This window comes from Hippocampus bargibanti, linkage group LG03 (assembly GCF_051943395.1).
Source record: "Hippocampus bargibanti isolate YZ-2025 linkage group LG03, ASM5194339v1, whole genome shotgun sequence".
Lineage (NCBI taxonomy): Eukaryota > Metazoa > Chordata > Actinopteri > Syngnathiformes > Syngnathidae > Hippocampus > Hippocampus bargibanti.
The window spans coordinates 31058742-31086458 of record NC_142736.1 but is presented as its reverse complement, the minus strand read 5'-3'; the positions used below and the strand labels follow the sequence as shown (position 1 = coordinate 31086458).

The 27717-nt window shown below is 41.3% G+C and overlaps 1 protein-coding gene across 4 annotated transcripts; it reads left to right on the top strand.

The window, feature by feature from the left end:
- The first annotated feature begins 1322 nt into the window (after nucleotides 1-1322).
- lrrc49 (leucine rich repeat containing 49) lies at nucleotides 1323-26993 on the top strand. Of its 4 annotated transcripts, none has more exons than XM_088993054.1 (18): nucleotides 1327-1564; nucleotides 1837-1899; nucleotides 1968-2034; nucleotides 2503-2676; nucleotides 2747-2849; nucleotides 3112-3315; nucleotides 4571-4637; nucleotides 7836-7979; nucleotides 11081-11142; nucleotides 12570-12717; nucleotides 13545-13628; nucleotides 15121-15305; nucleotides 15696-15791; nucleotides 19571-19799; nucleotides 19891-20076; nucleotides 21725-21834; nucleotides 25480-25564; nucleotides 26391-26990. In XM_088993054.1, exons 1-18 carry the CDS (start codon nucleotides 1457-1459, stop codon nucleotides 26598-26600), a joined length of 2325 nt encoding a protein of 774 aa, XP_088849180.1. In that variant the 5' UTR covers nucleotides 1327-1456; the 3' UTR covers nucleotides 26601-26990. The 4 variants fall into 4 exon arrangements, 3 of the variants coding, with proteins under 3 accessions (XP_088849181.1, XP_088849180.1, XP_088849179.1); XM_088993053.1 differs by having other exon boundaries at nucleotides 1333-1564; nucleotides 25480-25633; nucleotides 26391-26984; XM_088993055.1 differs by lacking the exon at nucleotides 21725-21834 and having other exon boundaries at nucleotides 1323-1564; nucleotides 26391-26993.
- The last annotated feature ends 724 nt before the right edge of the window (nucleotides 26994-27717 follow it).

Below are 27717 nucleotides of genomic sequence, written 5' to 3'. Positions count from 1 at the left end.
ACAACCGCGCATCTTGACACTTGTATTTTTAATCATGGTTGAAATGTCACATAACAACACCTTGGGACACTTAAATAAAACGCATCGAAAAGACACATGGCAATGACAAGGTGCAGGTATAAAAAAAAGCTTTGACAAATGAATAGAATTAGCGCCTTTAATGGCTCAGTGCATGGATGGAGGGGCGCACCCGAACATTGACGTGGCATTCAGCCAATATGGTGCCTGTCATATGAACGCTTGACAGGCAGCGTCCATTTTATGTATGTGCAAATTTTTCCTTGTTCATGAATAGATTGTGACAGGCACTGTGTGTGGGTTGCGCCTTTGATAAATCTGGATTTTTTATTTCCCAATGAGGGAAATTACTTGACGGCACCTTATAATTACTGTACATGTGATTATTTTCCCCATAGTTCATCCTCAAAATAATATCATAACCATAATATCGAGCCAAATTTTGCTGTTGAAAGCAATTTGCAATGATTGTCTTTTTGTATGAGAGTGGGCTACATCCTGTTTCATAGACGACAACGAAAGACCACGGTGTCCAAAGCTTTTTTTTTCTCTGACCATTACCGACGAAAAAACAGAAGGATTTAATACTTCTGGAATTTTTAATTTGTAATTTATGAAAAACGGTGAAACAATTCCTACAAGCAATTTCAGATTGTAGTTTTTCATAGATTATAGTGAGGAAATAACATTGTTTTCTTTATGGCTGTGGAGATTTTCAGTCATCCAGATCAACTTCGTCCAAAACTGAATCAAAAGTTGTCGTGTTTTTGGCATGATGCAACAACAGCTAACAAATGAAAAAAAAAACAATACTTCTTCCCTTTGCAATTTCATATACGTACCGCATATCTTTTCTCTGCTGTCCGATTTTTCTTCAGGGGCCCCGGTTTTTATCCTGCATAGTGTTCCTGAAAATTCAGAGACAGGAGGCTGAACTCAATGGCCACATAAAGCAGTGTAAATAAATGTATGTCACAACATGTTTATTTTGGCTGCCATTTGTGTGTACAAACAATATTTGTTAATATTTACCTGTATTTTCTACGTAATGCGTGCAATGGGATTGTTTTGCATTTGCACTCTCTCCTGACCAGATTGTGACCAGAAAAAGAAAGAGTTTAGCTTTACAGTAATAGTTTGGATAGGGAGTCACAACGTGTAAGCGCCTCCAAATTACAACACGCGAATAAAAAAAACACATTTTCCAGCCGAATGTGCGATTTTCAGAGCAGGTTCCTCATTCGGGGGTCTTTTTTTTTAAATACGGGAAGTCTATTTTACCAAGCAACGCCATGGGGGTTGCCGGGGCAACGAAATGTCTGCATTTGTGTCTCTCGGTTCCCCGTCGAAGTTCCGACTCGTCAGGAAAAATCGGGAAAATCTCCAAAAACGGCAAGAAATTGTGTGCTACATAATGCAAGGTTGCTAGCGAAGCTCGATGCTAGCCCGGTGCTCAGAAACGGTGGCTAAAGCTAAACTAATGGACTCGGAGCGTACACGTAAACACAGAAACGACAATGGCAACTTGTTGTTTCTCACCCCCATGGTTAGTTACATGTATTAATCGTTCGTTTCAACTATTTACTTCTACTTATATTTAATTTAACAATAACATATAAAATAGCGATTTGAAAGTTGCGAATGTCTTCGATATAGCTTTCAAATTTTAATTATGTGAAAACAAATTCAGCCCAAGCAATAGACAGTCTGGGGATCAGGCTATTAACTTACTATTTAATCAAATATTTTTACAAAAATAACTACAATAATGCTGTACATTTATTTAAACCGGGTGAAAAAGCTCAACTCTTCCTACAGGTTAACAGATGCAAGTTACGCCCGAAGATAGCCAAGCTCAGGCCGGGGCGAGGCCAGCGAATGGTGAGCTACTTGCCAAATCAAATCCAGAACATTCTGATAATTTATGACCATTGTTTGTTTTTTGATAGGTCAACTCTCATCATCCTTTGAAAGACACAGGTCTCATTTTTACTGCAAGAACTCCTCCATACCAAGGTACCTTTATGTGCAGATAAACACCGTGTTAGCTAAATTCAGTAACATACGAGTGATATGTATTTTGTCGATGCGATGTGAAACGTGGATGTTTTTTTATGAGGCTTGTCTTGGAATTTTTTTGGGCGTACTCCCCATACATAGCCAATCCCACAACTTTACCCACCTAATTATTGCCTACACCTACCTACTTTCATATTTCATACCCGTACAAATACCTACCTACCTACCTACCTACCTACCCACCTACCCACCCACCCACCTACCCACCCAGCCAACCAACTATCAACGAGTTTAGCAGCTACCCATTTACCTACTGAGATACAGATTGACCCAGCGAACCCGACCTACCTTTTCCTTTGTCTATCTACCTAACCCAACAAATCAATTGCCTATTTTGCCTACTTACTAATGAGGGAGGTACTCCTATTCCTGACTGACCAACTTTCTATCCTGATTCCTCACCAGATCCTCCATCGTTCCATCTCAATCCAGTACTTTGCGCTGCTACCGGCAGTTTGCCCTCAGTTCCTTTTGCGGCAAATGATGTCCGAGACAAATTTCACAGACCAACTCACGATGCCGGGGCTCGGTACTACGGGGCTAGGTACTACGGCACCGCCCCTCATCCCAAGTCAACAGGTGAACCACATTATTGTCATATGAACAAAAATTTAGATTTTATTAATACCGTACATGTTTATGTTTTCAGGTGGCTCCAGAGCATATAATTTCGATTCCACTTCTGGTTTGCCCGTCATTCACTTCCACTGGCATGATGCAGCATCCGGTCTTCATCGAATCGACATGGACAGGTGTTCATTGTAGTGAATTCATACACTCATATTTGTTAGGTATGTCTACACTGTATAGTGAGATCCAAATAGTTTACAGGAAGTGACAATTGATACTCTATTTTAGCTAAAGAATGAAAAAGTGACCATTGAATACGGTTTTGTTGTTTTTTTAAGCTTCAATGTATGTATATAGTAATGACAAATGCGTCCACTAGGGTGCAGCAGTCTCTATAAAAAGAGACACGTAATATTTTGGTGCTTGAATGTTTCCACAACGCAGGCGAGGCCTTGATGAGTGCCCACAGCTGGATTTCATGGACGACCTGCAAGCGCTCAACTTGCAACACAACCTGATCACCAGTATCAAACAGCTGTCACACCTGAGGCAGCTCGTTGTTCTCAATTTAGACGACAACCACATCACCGACATGAGCGGCATCCAAGCGCTCACCTCCCTCAGGATCCTCACTTTGGCCACAAACAGGTTTAAAAACAAAGTTTAATGAGTGTAAATATTGAATGAGTCAGAATGTCATTTTTATTGATGTTGTCAGTAAAATAATTGCATTTGCAGCAGCTAGGTAGATATCTATCTAGCTAGCTAGCTATGTAGCTAGCTAGCTTTATGTCAGGGGGTTGGGAACCTATGGCTCTTTTGATGATTGCATCTGTCTCGCCGGTAAAGCTAAATTGATATTCTCGTTTTTTTCGCTGTTCATTTCCTGTTTGGGCGCTAGTTGGCGGAATGCGCCATTTTGATTGGATGATACTGACCTCGATGGCCGTTGCTGTTGAAACAGGAAAAAGCCCCCTTTTAAATGAGCCTGACGAGTAAAAAAAAAAAAAAAAAAAAAAAAAAAAAAAGACGAGTATCGTACACTTCAGGTTGAATGATTCGCCTTTGTGGAGAGAAAAGGTTCTGCCGTCATTTTAATTTGCAATGAAACAATACCATGAATAAAACAGTTGAATAGCAGTGGCATTTGGACAAGCCTCATGCTAAACTTAGCGTCAATATACTTCTGTGAGAGACAGCAGAAAGCAAGTGTGCAAGCTAATGAGCAGTGTGTAGGCTAGCTAGCAGTTACTTCACATTTTTACCAATCTTGAAGAACGGAAAACTATTCATCTTAATGATGAGTATGATCACAAAGTTATTTTAAATAATACATTGTGTCATTTTGTTGAAGCGTGTTAGCGTGTGTGTGTGGCTCTCACTGAAAAAACATTTCTCAACATTTTACTTTTGGATTGGATTGGATTGGATATGCCTTTATTCGTCTCACAGTGGAGAAATTTACATTTCACAGCAGCAAAGTGATGAAAGGAATGAAAGTAGAAAAACAAAATGGCTCTCTTCGTCAAAAAAGTTCCCGACCTCTGCTGTATATCTTTCTAGTTAGCTGGCTAGCTATCTAGCTAGCTATCTATTGGCTAGCTATTAGCTAGCTAGCTAGTCTTCTATCTATTTTAGTTACTTTTGGGTTGAGTGAACACTGGCGCGTGTGGTTGCCGCTGCTCACCCACAGAAAAACTGATCCTGTGACTGTAAAGTGACTTTGAGAGTTTTGAAAGGCGCTTAGAAATCAAATGTATTATTATTATTATGATGATTATTGTTGTTGTTGTTATTATTGTTATAATATGCTAAATGAGCTAACAGTGTAAAGAGCTTCCGAGAGTGGAAAAGTGCCATGCAAAAGGACAGCCCGTTTACCATTTGACATTTTTTGTTGCAGGATCCATCAAATATCCTGCTTGGACAACTTATCCAAACTCCACATCTTGGATTTGCATCATAATCAGGTACATCCTTCATTTCCTCTCACTGGATTAATAACTTGTATCAATCGATCTCCCTTCACTTCATTTGTCTTCCTTCTGTTGCTTGCTTTGCTCAAGCTTTAGCAGCTCTGTTTTGCAAGAGAGAAAAATGAAAGCAACAGGATTCAAATTAATATCAATTCAGGTGACAAAGTCTTTTTTAAAATTTCCCAACCTTTACCTCGTTCACTGCCATTCCCGAATTTGTTCGGGTTTTGGTTTTTCTTGCAGCGGGTGCCGAAAAAGCGTTCGCCAGACAATATCTTTCCCTCTCACATTTGCCTTTTCTACAGCCGCCCCCATTTAAAGCTCAGATAACTCCAGACCCAATTAACTTGGGAATTATTTTTTTTCTGATGAAAGAAGAGAGTCTAATACTGTCTTGAATGTTTATGTAGTCCTAAAACTCAATATTCTATGGGTCCTGCAATTTCATTGAAAATGACAAAAACCCTGGCACTGGAGTTGACACATTTTTGCACATTGTCTGGCAGTGAATGATAATAATACATTTCATTTTAAGCACATTTCAAAGCTCTCAAGGGCACTTTACAGTCACAGATAAGCATCAATATACTATAATAAATGAAATACAATCACAAATAGAATACTAGAAATAAAATACAGTTATAAATAGAAACAAGAGAAAGAGAGGAAGTGAGTTCCAGAGTTTGGGGACAGAGCAGCTGAAAGCCCTGTCCCCCATCGTAGTGAGATGGGCAGGGGGGGGGCATACAGAGGTGGAGGGAGGAAGAGGATCTGAGGCACAGGTGTCAAAGTCAAGGCCCGCGGGCCAAATCCAGACCCATGTAATTTAGGGATTACCTTCTTTTCTGATGAAAGAAGCGAGTCTAAGCCTTAGATTCTAAGGTTTCTAACGCTGTATTGAATGTTTATGTAGTCCCAAAATTCAATATTCTGTGGGTCCTGGAATTCAAGTGACAATTATAAAATCCCTAGCACTGGAGTGGACACATTTTTGCACGTCTGGCAGTGAATGAGTTAATAGTCGTAATCATTTGAATGAATTAACCATTTTTTTTTCATCATTTAAGAAATATTTTGTAGATATTTGTTTTTAATATATTTTCACAGATTAAAGGCAAAGCTATGCTATTTTGATGGCAAATTTTGTAGCATGCTGAGCTAGCATGCTCGCCGTTATCCAAGCTAAATTCATCAACCTAATATTTTAACATACTTGTAAGAAAATGTATTCTTCTAATCACTTTCATGCCCCACTAAAGAATCCTCGTGTCTATTATTTCCAAACTTTATCAAATGGTCTGTCATGGGCTTGATAGTCAAAGCCAGGATGACACGAGATCTGTAAAACCCACCACCCAATGCACACTGAATGACCCAGAACGGAGCATAAAATGTGACCTGACACATTCGAAGAGCACGTGAGGCCATAACGCTTTCCCCTCGGCTGCTTTGACACGACTGCTTCCACGACACGCTCTATTCACGCTAAAAACCGAACCCTGTCAAAACCTTCTTCTCTCATCAATCCTACTTGTAGTGAGGCACCACACAAAGATGCCGTCACCGTGAATTTCACCTGCCGAACACGTTATCCATCTGGAGCCTCTCATTTGACAGTAACGGCCATCTTGAGATAATGTAACTGTTTTTACAAGGGCATGTTTCCAACCCCGCAGTACAGTCTGGATTATTTATGTGAATCTTCAGAAGTGGCCCAATTTTTACAGACAGTATATGAGCGATACAGTGGCCTAGCTTGCTGTGTCCTATACAATCGTCTTTCCCAGGAGCCATTTTCAAATATAAAAATACAGTGATAACTCGGTTTACGAACCCCTTGGCTTACGAACGTTTCGTTTTTTTGAACGGTACATTCATGAAAAATTTACCTTGGCATACGAACTATTTTTCGGGATACACACGGAGCTGCAACAATGAGTGATGTGTCGTTCTCCTAACAAGAAAATGGTGGCCGACTGTTTTGTCCTCTATTCCCCGCCCCCAGCCTTCAGTTAAAGCCACGTGATTGGTCAAGAACGCAGCAGTGAGCGGTTGGGGGTTACAGACACGGAGAGAGTGAAGCCGTTCTCACAAAAACAAAATGGCGTCTTCGGTTAAAGCCACATGATTCGTCAAGAACGCAGCAGTGGGAGCAGGGGAGGGAGATTAAACATGAAAGAGACAGGCAGACGACAGAGAGAGAGTGATCAAACACACACACACGAAAGGGAGATGACAGAGCTTGAAACAAAAAAAAAAAACAAAAGTGAAATAGTGAAAAAATGGATAGAAAACAGTGAAATTTGGACTTGTTTCAACTTTGATAGTTCAAAAGCAGAGTGTAGACTGGAAGGTTAAAATATCCCATCAATAAGGCTCCACAAATATTCCGCACAAGCCATCTGTACACTTGATGCAAAAAGCTATAAACCCAGATGAACAGAACACAATTGATGAGGAACTAGATACAATTATAACAGAGAAGGCACCTACAAGGGGTCATTCCTCAAAATGGTGAAAGAAGAAGCCTACGTTCCTCATCAAGTTCCTCATCAAGTGTCAAGTAATGCTGATGAAACCGGCCACTCCATTCCATCAAGCCATCAACGACCATCACAAAGTAAATAAAATGACTTTATTATAAAGTACAGTTTATTTCTTTAATTATAATACCATATGGGAACGGATTATTCTCATTTTAATGGTTTTCTATGGAAAATTAATTTTGGGGATACACACTTTTCGCCTTACGCTGTCTGTGAACCAATTAAGTTTGTAAGCCAAGGTATCACTGTATAGAATAGTGGATATGTAGTTAGCAAGATGATGCAAGAATACACATTATCATTATAGACTGTAATTTGCTGGGAGCCTCAGTTGAATTCTTTCAATGTGCTGTACTCTGTTTCAGTCGTGAAGATGCTCATGGAAGGTTTTTTTCCACTTCACATAATGGCACCTCGCCGACATCGCACTTAGAACAAACATTAATTTTAAAGGAATGTGTTGGAAACCAAAGGAGCTTTGTTATTCACGTGCCACATGTCCAACACCTATATTATTTGTCTTACTTTCATTTTATGATATAATAATTGACCCGAACATTATTCAAAGTGCTTTCCCATTGTCAAATCTGTGGGCTGTTCAAACGGCGGTTCATGATCGTGACGTAACCTTTTGTCTCACTGGCAGATCAGCAAGATGCAGAACTTGAGCCATCTGACGGAGTTGCAGGTGTTGAACTTGGCTGGGAACAGCATCTGTCGAGTGGAGAATCTCCTTGGCTTGGACTCTTTGATTGAGCTCAACTTGCGACACAACTACATCTCTTTTGTGGTGAGGACCGTTTATATTTCAGATTTGGATTAGCCTTTATTAGTCTCACAGTGGAGAAATTCACAGTTATGCAATGAAGAGGAAAGTAAAGAAAGAAGTCTAAAAACAAAATACAGGAGCTGCTGTAAAGGCAGCCACTCTCGCGGCGCCATCTTCAAGTCAAAACAACAACAACAAAACTAAATAACTAATAATGTCACACAACACAAAAACACAGACAGTCATTCAATCTGATGAAGAATCTGTATAAAGCAGTTCTAGATGAAAGAGGGTAGGATCAAAGCGTCCTTTTCACCAGTGGGTCAGGGACATCATGGTGAACTGTACACGTCTTCTACAAGCCAAATGTTGAAAGCAAACACGAAGCTGTAGCATCCATTGACGAAAAAAGATTGTCTCACATCTCCTGTCCCACGTAAATCCGGACTCGTCACCAACTCAGACTTCCTGAATATTCAGCGCGAGTCTTCAAACGTAAAATATAGCTATATGCGGTGGAATCTTTTTAAAATACAAATTATGGACACAACTTGTCCGGAGACGTCGGTTGTCCTTTAAGGCTTAGAAAATTAGAAAGTAGAAAAGTATGTTTTATCAGGACCTGGGAACGGATTATGCTCATTTTAATGGTTTCCTATGGGAAAAGAATTTTTGAGATACACACTTTTCGCCTTACACATTCTGTCTGGGAACCAATTAAGTTCGTAAACCATTTGACTTGATCTACAGGAGGGGTTGTGGGGTGGCGTGGTCTCTATCATTTCCACTGTTTGCTGCCAAGCTACAGTAAACAACATTCTTCCAACGGTGCTACTCCCATCCGCCAAACCTGAACCAAAAGAGACTTTTTAAACTTAGCAGAGTTTTTTTTTACTGTATTCAAAATCTGTCATGGACACAAGAGTGTGCTAATTATCATTTGTCAAAACATTAGCTGTATTCACTTGTTGTCAGATGACTCTTTTACTCTCTGAATCCCCGTGACTGAGTGTGTTTAATGGCAGTCATAACGTGAGACAAAAACACAGAAGCAGGCTAGATTGTAAGGATTACTTTTTTCGTGTCGAGTCAAAAAACAAAATAAATAAAAAAAATTCAACCCTGCGGGCAAGCTTTGTTACAGATCGCTCATCTTGAACATCTGCATCGCTTTTGCACGTGGGCTTAACCCTGTTATGCGAAGGCGTGCGGTTCATTAGCTTCACCGTCAATATCTCTTTTATTGCCACGAACGGAATTGTACTTTGTTAAATAAGCATGACCTTGAGAAAAAGGGGAAGTACTTACGAGCTTGACATGCCTGACTAGCGATGATTTTAAACACTAGCAATATAAATAGAATCTGTGCTGTATGTCATGCATATTTGCATGTTTGACAATAAAGTTGACTTTGACTTTGAAATAGTGTTGTGGAGCATTTTTAGTATATAACTCATTCACTCCCAAACGATGTGCAAAAATGTGTCCACTTAAAAAAAAAGAATTAATTCTTTTTTTTCCCTCGGAATTCTCCACAAAATACAGTGATACCTCGGTTTACGAACCCCTTGGCTGGTAAACAATGAAGACAGCTTCGGTTGTCAGATTAGCACACATGGAAATTCCGACTTGAACTGCCCACCATATTTTTCTTGTGATGTAACCAGGCTACTGAATGGGGCTGATTAGAGTGTGTTTTCTTGGTTAATACCCCAAAGGAGCCCCCCCCCGCCATCCCTTCACAACCTGCAGGCACGTCTTCTCCGCCTGCACCCTGTTCGCACACCAGCGAGGCAGCGGCCATCGCATGGTGTCTGAGACTAAATATAGTCGCACCGTCTCAGACTACAATGATGTCATCGCTGAGTTGACGTACAGCTAACGATGGTCAACCCCTCAACCCACACCCACCACCGCCATTGATCACATCCAATCAGATTGTTTGTGTTTGTCAGCTTTCTCTGGTTTACAGCTTCTTTTTTTACTTACTCTCACTCTGAGCGTCTTGGCAAGCAAACACCAAGCCAGAACGTATCAACTCTTTTTTTATTGCGGCCCCAGTTTGTGACGTCACGCCAAGACGTCTTGCATTGCTTGAGAATCAAAACAATGACTTCAGATTCGGAGAATATGCTTTCTTGTTCCACCTACAGTTATGAATATGATTCAAATAGTTCTGAAGAGGAAAGCATACATGTTTGCAATCGATTAAATAATTTGTTACATGCCATTTTGAGGCAACATTGGGGAGAAACGATCACCAGAAAAGAGGCACAAAATGGTGACCTCCTGTGGCCACCTCCGTTTCCACGGGCTGATAAATTCCTTATATGGAGCTTGGACACCCTCTTTTGTGCAACACACGGTTTTCAGACCAAACAATACAGCAAAATACATCGACGTTATGGAAGGACTGCTACAATGTGTCTTTTTTTCGATCAGGGGGCGTTCCTTTAGTGACGTCACGTACGGACTCGTCACCAACTCAAAAACAAGACTTCCTGAATATTGAGCGTGAGTCTTAAAATATAAAATATAGCTATATGCAGTGAAATCATTTTAAAATACGCTGAGTAGAAGTCATTTGAAGCGATTTTACAAATTATGGACACAACTTGTCCGGAGGCGTCGGTTGTCCTTTAAGATCTATTTACGAATATTTCCTGTTGTAGGTAAATGGTGACATAATAATAATAAATCGGTGGTCTTTGTAGTGCCCCAGAATCGAATGTGAGTGTTGAACTTGAGATGTTTCACTGTGTCTCATTTGCATGTGTGGTCCTCTGAGGCTTCGGCATGGGCGGGGTAGCGGATGCAGCCCATTCAGAGCAGCCATTGTTCCGAGCCAGTTGTGCGCGTGCGTGTATGCGGGGCCTGCTGCGGCATCTCTGCATTGCTCACCCTCCCCTCCGCATCCTCACATCCCGTCCCCCTTCCCCGCCCCTCCTGGCGGAGACGAGGAGGCAGCAGCATGCCGGGCGGCTCGGTGCATGCGCAACGCGAACGGGGATGCTGTGCCGCCGGAGTCGAGAGCTGCAAGGTGACTGACTAAGAGGAGAGGCCAAAGTGACGATGTTCTTCCTCCCTCTCTCATCCCTCCTTCTCCCCCTTTTCCCGCCCAGGCCGAGGTGGATCTTCTGCCCCGCTTACGACGCCTCTTTCTCAGCTGCAATAATATCAGCAGGTAAGTGCTCAAACCACCTTAAACACCACCCCCACCCCTTCCGCCCCCACCCCTTTTGACACAAATAGCTTGCCTGTACCGTTCATACCGTGCCAAAGCCGGAGGCGATCCACCAACCTTAAAAGTTGTTTGAACCATGCTGGATGATTAGCGCTAGCTCAGTGTGTGTCGGTCGTACTGTCACGCCCTCCCCGTCAACCTTCGGAGAAGACATTAACTTGTTCATGTAGTGACACGGCTAGCCTTACTAGCCTGAAGCTTGTGTGTGCAACGTTGAAGGGGACTATAGTGAACCTTTTGGGGCGGCAAACCTCATGCAATGCCCTTGGATTTGGGCAAGGAGAGCCATGGATTCTGATGCGATTCCAGGTGTTTGACAGCCGAGTCAAATGCACAAATACAAAATGAAACCACTCGCAAGAATGTTGTTGGCGAAAATTGACTCCTAAATGTCAGGATGTGAGGTCACTCGTGGGACCACACCCCTTAACTCATTCACTGCCAGCAAAAATGTGTCCACTCCGGTGCCAGGGTTTTTGTCATTTTCACTCAAATTGCAGGACCCACAGAATATGGAGTATTAGGGCTACATCAACATTCAATCCACCGTTAAAAACCTTAGACTCTCTACTTTCATTAGAAAAAAAAAGTTAATTCCTAATTAATGTGGTTCTGGAGTTATATGAGCTTGAAATTACAATGCAATACATACATATTGGTTTATATAGCGCTTTAACAACAGCTGAAGCTGGAACAAAGTGCTAACCTGGACATAAGGCAAAACATTGCCAGAGGTCTGAACAGCGCTTTATCGGCACCCCCTGCAAGAAAAACCAAAACATGAACACATTCGGGAACAGCGCTCCATGCCTCATTTATCAATTCCCGAATAAATTCGAGAATGGCAGTGAATAAGTGAAAGATACACAACCAACACATATGGAATATTTATTGTTTGAAGAGTAATTATATTCTGTTGTCATAAATTATATTTTGCATTCAAAAAATAAATGAAACAAATTGCAGTTTTAGTGTAATTTGTGTTGTTTCCAGAAAGTACTCTGTGTCATCATAAAAATATGACTTCTTTTATCCAAATAGTTTGACTTGTAATTCTCCACCAATGGTGTCAAACTCAAGACCTGGGGGCCAGATCTGGCCAGTCACATCATTTTAAATGGCCCACGAAAGCAAATCAAACATGTCATTTTCTAAATTCTTGCTGAAATCTCTCCCAAAATTAAAAGTACTCATGTGTAATACATTAGAGACATATGATTTTATTATATTGCCAGACATTTCCCTTTGTTATCTTTAGCTTTGTTACATTCACCAACAAAATCCCCTATCAAAGCTTTCCAGACTATGCTTTTGTATCTGTCTAAACTTTATTTTGAAAATTCTTTTTCCCAATTGTTTTGGTGCAGTCTCCACCAGCTAGGCTGCTGCGGGGAGTCACTCTCACTTTCCGAGCTCACCCTGGATGGGAACCCAGTAGCCCTGGAGACATGGTACAAGCAGGCCGTCCTACGCTGTGTGCTTCACCTCAAACAGCTGGACATGAAGCGCATCACGGTAAACCTCATTAATCTCTCTCAAGCTCTTTTTGTGTGTTTAGTGTGCTGTTTAAAACAAGTATCTTGTATCTTGCCCTGATTGCCCCATTTGCCCTGGTGTCACCTCATTAGCATGACTAAGCCTACATGGTAACGATCTAAGAAAACTGTTATAAGCACAATCCAAATTGAACCTTTAATTCACTGACGAAGCCTGTTGGATAAGAAGCGAAACATCCGACACCTTCAAAGAAGTACAGATGATAGCTGAAGAAACCTTCTCATCGATTAAAATACAGGCTCATTGACGACGTAATTATTCAGGTAAATTAGTAAAAAGTTTACAAAATGTATTCTGTATCTCCTTTTGGCTCACACTGTTTTTTTTTTCAGCACAAAATTGCCCATGCGTATTTTTGACTGTTTGAGTTTGTCATTCGTAGGAACCTCCGGCCAACCGCATGACTTTGTCTTGTTGACCGGGGGAGACAGCTTCGTACATTAATCTGACTAAACTGGCAGAGATGCACCCTCTTGACACAATGTATCTAAAAACAAGTGTTGTGTCATATCGGGCCGTCACGGACTGTAAGAGATTAGCAGCATTGCATTCTGGGAGTATTGATCCCAGACTGAAAATCTAAACCGATAATCCTGTGATGGTGGTGATGACGATTGTGGCTGTGTCGGATCACCGCATGGTCCAATTCTGCGGGACACACACACAAATACAGGCAACAGCTCTTATTTTATTTATTTATTTTTGTGGTTCTTCACTCTGATGAATAATTTAGAAATCACAAGCCAGCGAGAATGCTGACCTTTTTTTTAAATTTTATTTTAAAGGACGAGGATCGGCGCATAGCTGGTGTGCAGGCTCGGAAAGAGGAGGAGAAGAAGAAGGAGACTCACAAGCAGACCATTCATAAGGTAGTCCTCGAAATCACACAATGGGAACACACATTCCGATAAGAAACATTGGAATTGAAATCGTTTCAGGGTTGGCTGTCCAGCGAAAGACAGTATATATACAATGTCCATCCATCCATCCATCCATCCATCCATCCATCCATCCATCCATCCATCCATCCATCCATCCATGATATTTTACCATCCATCCATCCATCCATCCATCCATCCATCCATCCATCCATCCATCCATCCATCCAAAGTGATGTTTTACCATCCATCCATCCAAAGTGATCATTTACCATTCAGCCATCCGCCTATCCACCCATCCATCTATCCAAAGTGATCTTTTACCATCCATCCGCCTATCCATCCATCATCCATCCGAAATGAAATTTTACCACCCATACTCACAAGCAGACCATTCATAAGGTAGTCCTCGGTATCACACAATGGTAACACACATTCCGATATGAAAAATTGGAATTGAAATCGTTTCAGGGTTGGCTGTCCAGCGACAGACAGTATATATACAATGTCCATCCATCCATGCATGCATCCATCCATCCATCCATCCATCCATCCATCCATCCATCCATCCAAACTGATCTTTTAATAATAATAATAATAATACATTTCATTTCTAAGCACCTTTCAAAACTCTCAAGGACACTTTACAGTCACAGGATCAGTTTTCCATAGTGATCTTTTACCATCATCCATCCACTCGCCTATCCATCCATCCATCCATCCAAAGTGATCATTTACCATCCATCCACCCATCCGCCTATCCACCCATCCGCCTATCCATCCATCATCCATCCGAAATGAAATTTTACCACCCATCCATCCTTCCATAGTGATCTTTTACCATCCACCTATCCATCCAAGCCAATCCACCCATCCACCCAAAGTGATCATTTACCATCCATCCATCCATCCAAGGTGATCTTCTACCATCCCTCCAAAGTGATATTTTTCCATCCATCCATCCATCCATCCATCCATCCATCCATCCATCCATCCAAAAATGATATTTTATCATCCATCCATCCACCAAAAAAAATCCTTTATCATCCATATATATATTCAAACATTATCTTTTATTATCCATCCAAAAACGATCTTATATCATCCATTCATTGTTTTACTTAAAATGGCTAGGGTGTTCACCCCCCCCCCCCCCACCCCCACACTCTATTAATTGCCAGCTACTCCCTCAGCAACCACTGTCAAGACTTTTGACAGGGGAGTGGTGCATTCCACACAAAAGTGTGTCAATACTGAATGTGAATCACTCTTATTTACGCTTGTCACAGAGGTGAATTTATGGCATGTACCTTAAAGGTTGATAAAAACAGTAAGGCTCACATTCAAGATCTCAGACATCAGCGGAAGCTATTCGGGAGCTTTTGACTGGGACTGAAGACAGACAGCTGAATATCCTCTGTGGTTCCGCTTGGGGCGACCGACACTTGAAACCTTGCCAACTCTGTCTGTGTGCCTTGCATAGGAGAAGCGGCGTCTTGCCATCCGTAATGCGGCGCAGCAGTGGGAGGGCGTTGTCGCCTCCTGTTTGGAACTGCCGTCGACAACAACAAACGGCGCCAGGGAAGAAGTCAGCCCGGAGAACAGCCCCGCCCACTGCCCCACGCAGACTAACGGCCTGGCTCAGGAGTCTTCGCCAGATGAGCCACGGTGGGTCTGATGCAGCAGAACAGTCAACTTTATTTAACATTCGCAATTCCCTTTTCACTAATTTAGCTGTTTGTGTTGGTTTTTCCTGTGGAACCAATCCTCAACATTTTGTAGAATAACTCACCAAATTTCAGAACCTTGGCCATGTTTCTTGCTCTTTCTTTAATGCCCCAATATGCTACAAGATGGCACCAAAGTCTTAGGCAATAGGAAAGTAGTCATTGGTTTCATAGAAAGATGTCACAACATCTGAACTGGTTTATAAAGTCTATGTATTTTGAGATGTAGGTAAATTTAGCCTGGGTTGTTCACGGCAAGTCTTTGTATGAGTATAAAATTATATTCTTGTCTTAATGTAAAATAACAAATCTGTCTGATGTCCTATGTTAGACGGATCAGTCCAGGTTTCGGACCTGAAAGAGTGGCAGGTGGACCCGAGAGCCGATTCCGTGTAAACAGCCGTCCAAATAGCCCTCGAGATCCAAAGTAAGCTTTCTCTTCTTTAGTTTTAATTATAGCAATATGAAAAGGCAACCTGAAGACAAGTCGCGACCACCTAAAATCTTAACTCATTTACTGCCATTCCCAAAGTTATTCGGGAATTGTAAATATGACGTGGAGCGCAGTTACCGAATTTGTTCAGGTTATGGTTTTTCTTGCGGGAACTGCCGATAAAGCGCTGGTCAGACCTCTGGCAATGTTTTTCCCTTCCATAAGGGGGCAGCCTTTGCCTTTTGTCCATGTTTGTGCTTTGTTACAGCTTCAGCTGTTGTTAAAGCACTATATAAATCAATACGTATGTATTGTATTGTATTTCGTACAGCCGCCTGCGCCCATTTCAAGCTCAGATAACTCCACACCCATATAACTTCGGAATTAACCATTTTTTTTCTTGATGAAAGAAGAGAGTCTATGGTTTCTTACACTGCATTGAATGTTTATGTCGTCCTAAAACTCAATATTCTGTGGGTTCTGGAATATGAGGTAAAATGACAAAAACCATGGCACTGGATTGGAGAGATTTTTTGCACGTCTGGCAGTGAATGGGTTCATTTACCTTTGTTATATTTTCTTTTATTATTGTGTCAGAGATGTTCGATCGGACACTGTGGACAAAGACTCGAACCCAGAAAGATTGTCTTTACTGCCGACAGGAGACGCAGCCATTTATGACAGACGCCGGAATTCTGCAGCCCTCTGCCAAGTTATTTATTGAGAGTATATGCAAATTTAAATGATACATTAGTAAAACATAGTTTTCTTGATTAGAATACCACACCCCTGGGCGTTCTAAGCGCGAACAGCTGTAAGCAATAAAACATTGTCTACTCCATGAACTGCTAAATTTGTAACCTGGCTAATGAGCTCTTCCTGTGAAGGAGTTTCAAGTCGTAAATTGCTTCAGTGATAAAGAGTTTCCCAAACCCTAAATTCTGTCCAAGGCCAGATCTCCTAGATGAAGATGACAGTTTAACTTGCCGTGTGTGTTGACCACAGACTGACTCCAGGTTGTCTGTGCTCCCATTGTGTATTCGAGTCACACATGTTGACTAAGCATATAACAGCATGAAACTTTTAAATATAATAACTTCTTATTATCCATCATATTGTCGTTATTTTACAAATATAAAGGCATGTTGGGAGAACCAAAAATTCCACCACTCAATTTGAGTAAATACATAGGTAACTATTTCCCCCCCTATTTTTTTTTTTTTTAATTACATTCTAGAACTACGGAAGCTTGCTTGAATTGCATACATCAATCTCAGACACATGCATTTTGCTCCCATCAGTAGTCAAGCCTTGATTTAAAGATGAGTAAAGAGGAGGCGTGCACGCTAGTATTGTGTTTCAACCACGGCACTGCGGAAAAAAATGCCCCTGAAAGGCAATGATGACAAATCTCTGCCTCCTCCACTCTGAACTGGCCCTGGTGTCACCTTTTACATCTATGTTTTATATTGCCCCCCTCGCATCTCCGTATATTTTATCTTCCCCCACAGGTCGGGTGTCATTCATTACACATTGAGAAAGGTGACACCATTCTTCCCAGGCGTGCGAACGCAAAACAAACAGCACTACCTGTTAAGGGGAAAACATGTCTCCTGTTTGTTGATCTCTCGCACGACATCACATTATGCGTGGGAATCCCCGGGAAGTACGCCGCATGGTTTGTCAACATCCGGAATACAAAACGATTACCGGCCACTCATCCACCCATGCAGGAGGACATCTGGATCTGCTTTGCATGCGCGAAGTGGTCAATTAACAAATAACGTTTTGTAATGTTGTTGTAAACAGCACTTATGCATTAAAAAAGTGACGTTTACACAGGATGTGGACACTTCTTAAAGGACAACGACGCCTCCGGACAGGTTGTGTCCATAATTTGTAAAATCACTCCGAATGACTTCTACTGAGCGTATTTTACAAAGATTCCACGGCATATTGCTATATTTTACATTTTAAGAATCACACTGAATATTGAGGAAGTCTTGTTTTCGAGTTGATGACGATGCCTGACGTGACCGAGAAAGCGACACACAATGCATTTTGGGTACTTTGTTTGATCTGAAAACTTCGTGTTGATCCGTGTTGATGGCGAAATTAGACGGAAAACACATAAATAACGCGATGGTGAATCCTTGTGTGTTGCACCAAGACTACTATTTGATACTAGTTGACACAAATTCCCAGCAGACAAATCTGCCCATTTCCAACGGAGCTTGGGCGCCATCTTGTGCATTTAATGGGACGCTACATTGGAGTCCTGACGGCTCAAATTGATCCGGGAGGACTTCTTTAATCGATTGCAAACATGTATGCGTTCCTCTTCAGAACCATTTGAATCATATTCATAACTGGATGAATAACAAGAAAGCATCTTCTCCGAATCTGAAGTCATTGTTTTGATTCTAGAGCAAGGCAAGACGTCCTGGCGTGACGTCACGAACAAGGGGGCAGGACTTTCTGAATATCCCCAGTTCCAAGCTCATTTTGTGGCAGTTTTGGGACACTTAAAGTCATTTTTATTGGTGTTTTGCATTTGACTAAAAATATCAGCCTGCGTGTTTTGGGTATTTTAGATGCTATAAGACGTTTTTCTGATTTCAGTTAGGAAACAAAAAATGGTGGCAGTTGTCCTTCAAGGAAAGTTTACATTGCCAGATGATCTTGTGAGGGATGATGTAAAATGATGATGGACTAAATGATTTATATCCAGAGTGTAAGAGTGACATGTTTTCTTTCACAAATGTGGGTGTACTTTCCACGTCGTCTTTTGATAACTTCCCGCCGAGTGTAAATGGGTGGGCTGCTTTGTGTGAGCTTGTTTTTGTTTCACCCCTGATTTCAAAAAAATGTGTAAAGAGAGACACACTGACAAGACCACACTTGTATATTATTTAGCATGATGCATTGCTGTTCACGACAGCGTGATATGGCAGCAATTTTTTCAAGTTGGTTTTAAATTAAATGGAGGCATTATAAATTACATTTAAACAAACGTGCAATTTTCCCCCCCTCCCCAAAAATACGAGCCGTTTTCCTTATTTTTTTACAGTTTGAACAAGCCATTAACTCATTTCCTGCCATTCCCGAATTCATTCAGGAATTGAAAAGTGTGACGTGGAGCGCCGTTCACTAATTTGTTTGGTTAAATTTGGATTGTGCGTACAAATGGTAGGTCTTAGATTGTTACCATGTAGGCTTAGTCATGCTGATGAGGCGATACCAGGGTGAATGGGGCAATCAGGGCCATTCAGTCAGTACAAAAGACGTAATCAGTTTAGCCTCAGGGAATAGTCCTCTGCTCCCCCAACCTTTGAGCAGGGACCAATCATAGCAGAGGTCTGGCACCACCACCTCAGGATATTATGGATATACAGTATATATAGGGCTAGAGCTACCAGCAAATTTTATTTCGCTGACGAAGCTTCTTGGATGAGGAGCGAAATGTCCAACACCTTCAAAGAAGTACAGATGATGGCTGAAGAATCCGTTTTATTGTTGGACCACTCCTGTACGACTGAGAGCTTACACAGTCATTTTGCGGCTTGAGTAACACTTCCCAATGTTTTGTATTGTTGTAATATGCAGATCAAATTGATGAAAATTGTTATTTTACTTTTTTCTTTTGTCCAGTGATGAAACTGGAGACATCTGTCTTTTTGTTTGTGTGTGTTGTGTTACTCTCACAATGTCAAATCAACATAAATGTCCGCATAATTCACCTTTACATTAATTCATTTTTATTCGCATTTCAGACTCAATGAAACAGGAAGTGTAACAAGCCTGTCACTGTCCGACAATCATCTGGCCGAGGTGGACGGTGAGACCCTACGCTTGTTCGGCCTCGGCGCCCTGGACGTGCTGGAGAGAGGTTGGGGGGCACAGACGGCCAGCGCCGTAACCGTCATTGCCTTCCGTTACATCCATTTTGACGCCATCGTACCAATGCTGCCCAAGATCAGGGTCAAGTTTCCCAATCTGGCGGTGAAGGAAGAGAATTAATTACAGAATTATGCATCCCTGACTATGCAACACATTTTATTTCTGTGTTTATATATTTGATTTGTCTGTGTAGCATCTTATTTTCCTGGAAACCAACATCAGCCGTCTACCGCAGTTGGCCGCACTGGCTCAGGTTCGCCGTTTGGACCAGCTTACCATCCACCCCGAGGGGAACCCGATGGTGGGTCTCACCTTGTGGCGCTCCTTCGTCATCTACCGCCTCTACCACTTTAACCTGCAGAAAATCAACGGCCAGGAGGTCAGTCCCCATGGTGGAATTTTAGGTACAGACTTGTGCTAATGAGATCCAATGCAAAGACCAAAGCAAAAGAATTATACTTTTCATGAGTTTTAATTCCAGTAGGGGCAGAGATACATCCCCATGAATACAGACACTCCCCTACAGTGATACCTCGGTTTACGAACCCCTTGGCTAAGGAACTTTTCAGTTTACGAATGTTAGATTTATGAAATTTTTACCTTGGCATACAAACTATTTTTCGGGATACACACGGACCTGTCACAATGAGTGATGTGTCGATCGCGAACGGGCCCGTTCTCCTAACAAGAAAATGGTGGCCGACTGTTTTTGTCCTCTATTCCCCGCCCCCAGTCTTCGGTTAAAGCCACGTTATTGGTCAAGAACGCAGCAGTGAGGGGGGGGGGGGGGGGGGGTTAAACATTAAAGAGACAGGCAGACGACAGAGAGAGAGAGTGAGAAAACACACACACACATACGAAAGGCAGATGACAGAGCTTGAAACAAAAAAAAACAAAAGTGAAATGGTGAGAAAATGCATAGAAAACAGTGAAATTTGGACTCGTTTTCAACTTTGAGTTCAAAAGCAGAGTGTAAACTGGAAGGTTAAAATATCCCATCAATCAGGCTCCACAAATAACCCGCACGAGTCATCTGTACACTTGATGCAAAAAGCTATCAACCCAGCTAAACAGAACACAATTGATGAGGAACAAGGTAAAATGATCGCAGAGAAAGCACCTCCAAGGGATCATCCCTCAAGATGGTGAAAGAAGAAGGTTACGTTCCTCATCAAGTGTTTAATGCTGAGGAAACCGGCCACATCAAGCCATCAACGACCATCACAAAGGTAAATAAAACAACGTTATTATATAGTACAGTTTATTTCTTGAATTATAATTCCATAGCATATTTTGTGTAGTTTCAAGGCTGAGAAAATTAGAAAGTAGAAAATTATGTTTTATGGGGACCTGGGAACGGATTATTCTCATTTTAATGGTTTCCTATGGGAAAATAATTTTTGGGATAAACACTTTTCGCTTTACACACTCTGTCTTGGAACCAATTAAGTTCGTAAGCCAAGGTATCACTGTCACTTCCTAGTGTCGCGTCTCATTTTGACCGACGCATTATCCTCGTGTAGCGTTTCCATTGTGAGCAGGTGTGTTTGTATTGTTCAAAAAAAAGCAGACATTGATTACATTGAATATAACGGGAAGGTTTTGGTTTTCGAACAGGTTTCTGGAACGGATTATGGTTGAAAAGTGAGGTTTGACTGTAATTTTATTTTATTTTATTTTATTGGAATGATTTATTTACTTCCGCAGCAGTAAAGAAAAAATATACGGAAAAGGCCATTTTCCTACAGACAGTTTTTTTGCTTGAATAAATTATTTTGTATTTCATTTGATTTAATTGGGTTTAATGTTAATCACACATTAGGTTATGGAAAATATATTTTTTTTTAATGAATGAAAATGTTTGGTTATTTTGTACTGGATCTCATTGGCATTGGTCGCTGTACGTCTCAGTCATGTCTAGCCAAACGCTGTCATTCTTGATGTGATGTCACCGTGTATGTTTATGTGTGGTGTATTAGTACCGTATATATGTGTGCATGTGTGTGTTTGTTCACATCCCTCGCCAGGTCACCATGAATGACATCATCGCTGCCGAGCGCATCTTTGGTACGCTGGGCCACGTGGCGGCCACTGAGACACCGCATTGCCGACTCCTCCTGTTGCTGGAGGAGTCCAGGTCAGGCACTCAGCCGCTGAATCCGCTACGTTAAATGCTACTTAACGGCAAGCAGAGATGGCAAAATGATGGCACACTGTATTATGTATGGTTGAGGTACTGAAAAAAAGTAAAATATCATGAGAAAATTATTACTCAAATATAGGACAGATACTGTCACTCGTGTTTGGCTAAATAGATGGATGGATAGATAGATTGGGAGGGTAGCTAGAAAATGGATAGATATATAAATGGATTGATGGATAGATGGGAAGGTAGGTAGGGTGAGTAGATGGGTAGATAGATGGGTAGATAGATGGGTAGTTGGGTAGATAGATGGGTAGATACAGTAAAGTCTCGTTATATCGATATTCTCGGGAGTCTGAAAAAATATCGATATAACCGGACTATCGATATAGCCGATCCTGTGGGCATGTAATTTTCTCCTTGCGTTCATAGAAATAGTATCGTAATAAGCAGTACTATCGATATAACCAATATCGATATAACGAGACTTTACTGTATATGGGTAGATGGGTAGATAGAAGAGTTCATGGGTAGATGCGTAGATTGATGGGTAGATACATGGGTAGGTAGATAGGTGGGTAGATAGAAGAGTCGATGGGTAGATACATGGGTAGATGCAAAATTGCAAATTTCCCCATTGTGGGACGAATAAAGATTTTCTGATTCTGTTTTCAGATTCTGAGATAGATGGGTATGTAGATGCGTCGATAGATGGGTAGATAGATGGGTCGATAGATAGTTAGATGGTTAAATGGGTAGGTATATGGGTACATGCGTAGATTGATGGGTAGATAGATGGGTCGATAGATGGTTATATGGGTAGATAGATGGTTAGATGCGTAGATTGATGGGTAGGTGGGTAGATAGATGGGTAGATAGGTAGGATAGATAGATGGATAGGTAGTGTAGGATAGATAGATGGGTAGTTAGATAGGTTGGGTAGATAGGTAGGGTAGATACAGTAGATCGATAGTGCATATCGCAATATGGTCGAAAATTATTTTTTTTATTACACCCAACTTTCAAGATTCAATAAACCCCTCAAAAATTGTTGGTCCTTTTTGGGATATTTTTGACCCATCAGTTGAAAAATCTTTGAAAATACATGAACATAGTATTAGTACTACATGACTTCCCACCGCTGACAGCAAGTATGTGAAGGACGCGGAATCCCTGGCGGGCATGTGCATGCTTGACTGCCGTGCGTTTCTATACGCATATTTGTGTCAGACTGGCACCAGGCAGCCGGCGGTATTAATGCAACACGTCTTGCTCGGGGGTTGGATACTTGGCACTGTGACACAAACGCATGCACACAATCCACCTTATTCTCTTTCATACTCTAATTCTGTCCTCGAGCGTGCACTTTGGTTGAACTGTTAAAAAAAAAAAAAAAGCAGTGTAGACTCCGATGTTATTAAACTGGAAAAATGCTTCATGTCCTGACACTGCAGTCGGAAAAATATTTCAGTTTCATGTGTTCCTTTTGTTTCTTTGCAACTTATGTCCACTCAAAACATCCATCAAAAACTCACAAAAAGGCATTTGGATTGGATTAGCCTTAAAGGACAACCACCAACATTTTTTTTTGTTTCCTAACTGACATCAGAAAAACGTTTTGTAGCATCTAAAATACTCAAAACACGCAGGCTGATATTTATTGATTGATATTTATTGATTAGTCAAATGCAAAACACCAATAAAAATGACTTAAAGTGCCCCAAAACTGCTTCAAAATAACCTGGGAAATGGCGAGTTTCAGAAGGTCCCGCCACCTTGTTCGTGACGTCACGCCAGGACGTCTTGCCTTGCTCGAGAATCAAAACAATGGCTTCACATTCGGAGAAGATGCTTTCTTGTTACTCATCCAGATGAGTATGATTGAAATAGTTCTGAAACTCATCCAGATGAGTATGATTGAAATAGTTCTGAAGAGGAAAGCATAAATGTTTGCAATTGATTAAAGGAGTCCTCCCATATGAATTCGAGCCGTTAATGACAGCAATGTAGCACCCAGAAAATGCAGAAGATGGCGCCCAAGCTCTGTTGGAAATGGGCTCGAAAGCAAGACTTCCTGAATATTCCGTGCGAGTCTTAAAACGTAAAATATAGCTATATGCGGTGGAATCTTTGTAAATGACGCTCAGTACAAGTCATTTGAAGTGATTTTACAAATTATGGACACAACTTGTCTGGAGGCGTCGGTTGTCGTTTAATTAGCCTCGCAGTGGAGAACTTTACATTTCACAGCAGCAAAGTGGTGCAAGGAAGAGGAAAGGAAAGAAATAAAGGAAGCAACAAAATACAGGAAATCAAAACCACAAAAATGACTAAATAACAAATAATGTGAGACAACGCAACAACTAGCTATCTAGCTGGCTACCTTGCTACATATCTATTTCATATCTATTTGCTAACTAGCTTTCTAGCTGGCTACCTAGATGGCTGTCTATTTGTTATCTATATGCTAGCTATTAGCTATTGAGCTGGCTATCTATTAGCTAGCCGACTAGCTATTAGCTATCTGGCTTTGTAACTGGCTATCTATTAGCTATCTAACTGGCTATTAGCCAGCTAGCTAACTTTCTATCTGAGTTATTCCAGGTTGAGTGAATGCTGGTGCATGTGGCTGCCGCTGCTAACGCACAGATAAACTGATCCTGTGACTGTAAAGTGACCTTGAGAGTTTTGAAAGGCGCTTATAAATGAAATGTATTATTATTCACACAAAATACACACAGTCATTCAATCAATCAAAAAAATCAATCAATTTAGCCTGTAGGAGACGTGCACTTTCCACCATGATGTCCCTGATCCACTGCTGAAAAGGACGCTTCGATCCTCTCCCCTTTCATCTAGAACTGCTTCATGTCACAAAGATGGTACAGCAAGTGCTGAAGAATGAATGACTCTGTGTGTTTGTGTTGTCATGTTATTTGTTATTTTTTTGTTGTTTTTTTTTTTACTTCAAGATGGCGCCACGAGAGTGGCTGCCTTTCCAGCAGCTCCTGTATTTTGTTTTTCTACTTCTTTCTTTCCTTTCCTCTTCCTTTCATAACTTTGCTGCTGTGGAATGTTTCTCCACCGCGAGACGAATAAAGGTACATCCAATCCAATCGTAAGCACTTTTTTGCACCCTCTTTGTTGTGTTTGTTGTATGAAGCAGTTCTAGATGAAAGCGGCGAGGATCAAAGTGTCCTTTTCACCAGTGGATCAGGGACGTCATGGCGAAATTTGCACATATGCTACAAGCTAACTGTTGAAGGCAAACACCAAGCTGTCCCATCCATTGACAAAAAGAAATTGTCTCACATCCCCTGCCCACGTAAATCCGCTTCAATTCCAAGCCGCGACAGTTCCACATATGCATATTACATATAGAGCGCACAACAAAAGAATGAATAACTGAATTTGAAGTAAAAAATAGTGACTGGTTTTGTGGTTTACGTGGGACAATTTGAAATTTTGGTTCAGCCATCGTGTCTCTGATTAAAGCCACGTCCCTGATTAATAATGTCAAATGTTTTTGCAAGTTTTGTGTTGTTTTTAAATCAATATTTAAAAAGCAGAGAAAATTATTTGCAGTGCACTTTCCTCACTCTCTGGCTTCTCTCCCTCTTATTTTTCACCTTTCAAAAGGAAGCGGCAGCTGCAGTTCCTCTTGGAGGGGCGGGGCCGGCGTGCTGGACTGAGTCCGGAGGAGCTGCGGGACAACGGAAAGCTGGTGGGTGAAGGCCTGAGCCGAGCGCTCTTTAACTATCCAAGCCGAAATGGCAGCACGGACAACCCGCAGGTTAGAGTTCAGATACGCCATCCTTTGCCCGTTTTTCTTTTATTTATATTTAATCCCGAACAAAATATATATACAGTGATACCTGTGTTGTCTAAGCAACGATCTCAGGCAATAGAAGAGATTGAGAAACTGATGTTGAATTGGATTAACGAAAAGCAGCTAGCAGGGGACTGTGTGAGTGAGGGTATTATCGCAGAGAAAGCACGGCAACTTCACTCGGATATCATCAAGAGGCAACTACATCAACGACCATCACAAAGGTCAATAAAACGACTTTATTATATAGTACAGTTTATTTCTCTACTTACAATACAGTAGCACATTTATTATTCATAAAATAAGGTATATTTTGTGTAGTTTTAAGGTTTACTTAGTAGAAAATTACGTTTTATGGGGACCTGGAAACGGATTATTCTCATTTTTAATGGTTTCCTATGGGAAATTAATGTTTGGAAGGCACACTTTTCATCTTACACACACTTTCTTGGAACCAATTAAGTTCGTAAACGGAGGTATCACTGTATACTGTATATACAGTAAAGTCTCGTTATATCGATATCGGATATATCGATAGTACCGGTTATATCGATACTATTTCTATGCACGCACGGAGAAAATTACATGCAAACAGGGTCGGATATATCGATAGTCCCGGTTATATCGATATTTTTTCGGACTCCCTTGAATATCGATATAACGAGACTTTACTGTATTTTATCAGAAGACATTTTTTTTTAAATGATATTGTTCGTCACAGGAGGGCGCCACGGAGGCGTCGGAACGTGCCGCCACTGTAGACCTCTACCTTCAAGATCTGGTTCGCCAGGCATCAGAGACCAACGTGAAAGGCGAGGCCCTGCACCGCCTATGGCCCGCCATATTTGCAGAAATGGTACGCGACTGCGTGCTGGAGATGAGTGACCGAGCGGCCTTCCGCCAAGCCAGCCTTGCCAAACTGTCCAAGTGAATGAAACACACACACACACACACACACACACACACACACACACACACACACACACACACACACACACACACACACACACACACACACACACACGCCCATGAGTGGACGTTTTTCACAAGCACCTTTTCCACGTGGACCACTTTAAGGACTTGATTGAATGTAGTTAGGACGGCTTTGAAAATGACTATAATCTTTTTTGAATGATATGTCTTTAAACCTCACAGGTTCATCCCTCGTATGTCTTGCCTGATAAAAGATAGAAGGTCATAAATCAAGATTTTATTTTACAAACACTGGATTCCTCTATTGTACTGGATTATTAAAAGATTCTCTATTAACACACTCATTGATATATCTGTCTTTTTTTTATCCCTATTTTTAGTTTATTGACACACCACCAACCGAGCAGCATAGCACCAGACATATGAAAGGACAACCGACGAAGTTGTGTCCATAATTTGTAAAATCACTCCAAATGACTTCTACTGAGCGTATTTTACAAAGATTCCACAGCATATGGCTATATTTTACGTTTTAAGACTTGAGTATTCAGGAAGTCTTGTTTTTGAGTTGATGATGATGCCTGACGTGGCGTCACGTCTGGAACGCCCCTGACCTAGAAAGCGACACAATGCATTTTGGGTACTTTGTTTGGTCTGAAAACTTTGCGTTGATCCGTGTTGATGGCGAAATTAGAAGCAAAACACATAAATAACGCCATGGTGAATCATTGTGTGTTGCACCAAGACTACAATTTGATACTAGTTGACAGAAATTTCCAGCAGACAAATCAGCCCATTTCCAACGGAGCTTGGGCGCCATCTTGTGCATTTTCTGGGACGCTACATTGGAGTCCAGACGGCTCGAATTGATACGGGAGGACTTCTTTAATCGATTGCAAACATTTATGCTTTCCTCTTCAGAACTATTTCAATCATATTCATAACCGGATGAGTAACAATAAAGCATCTTCTCCAAATCTGAAGCCATTGTTTTGATTCTAGAGCAAGGCAAGACGTCCTGACGTGACGTCACGAACAAGGGGGCGAGACCTTCTGAAACTCACATTTTGAAACATTTTGAAGCAGTTTTGGGACACTTTAAATCATTTTTATTG

Coding starts and splice junctions, on each gene's coding strand:
- lrrc49 (XM_088993053.1), top strand. CDS start 1,457: ATGCTAGCCCGGTGCTCAGAAACGGTGGCTAAAGCTAAACTAATGGAC. Junction 1,565..1,836: donor TGTTGTTTCTCACCCCCATG/GTTAGTTACATG, acceptor CTCTTCCTACAG/GTTAACAGATGCAAGTTACG. Junction 13,629..15,120: donor ACAAGCAGACCATTCATAAG/GTAGTCCTCGAA, acceptor TGCCTTGCATAG/GAGAAGCGGCGTCTTGCCAT.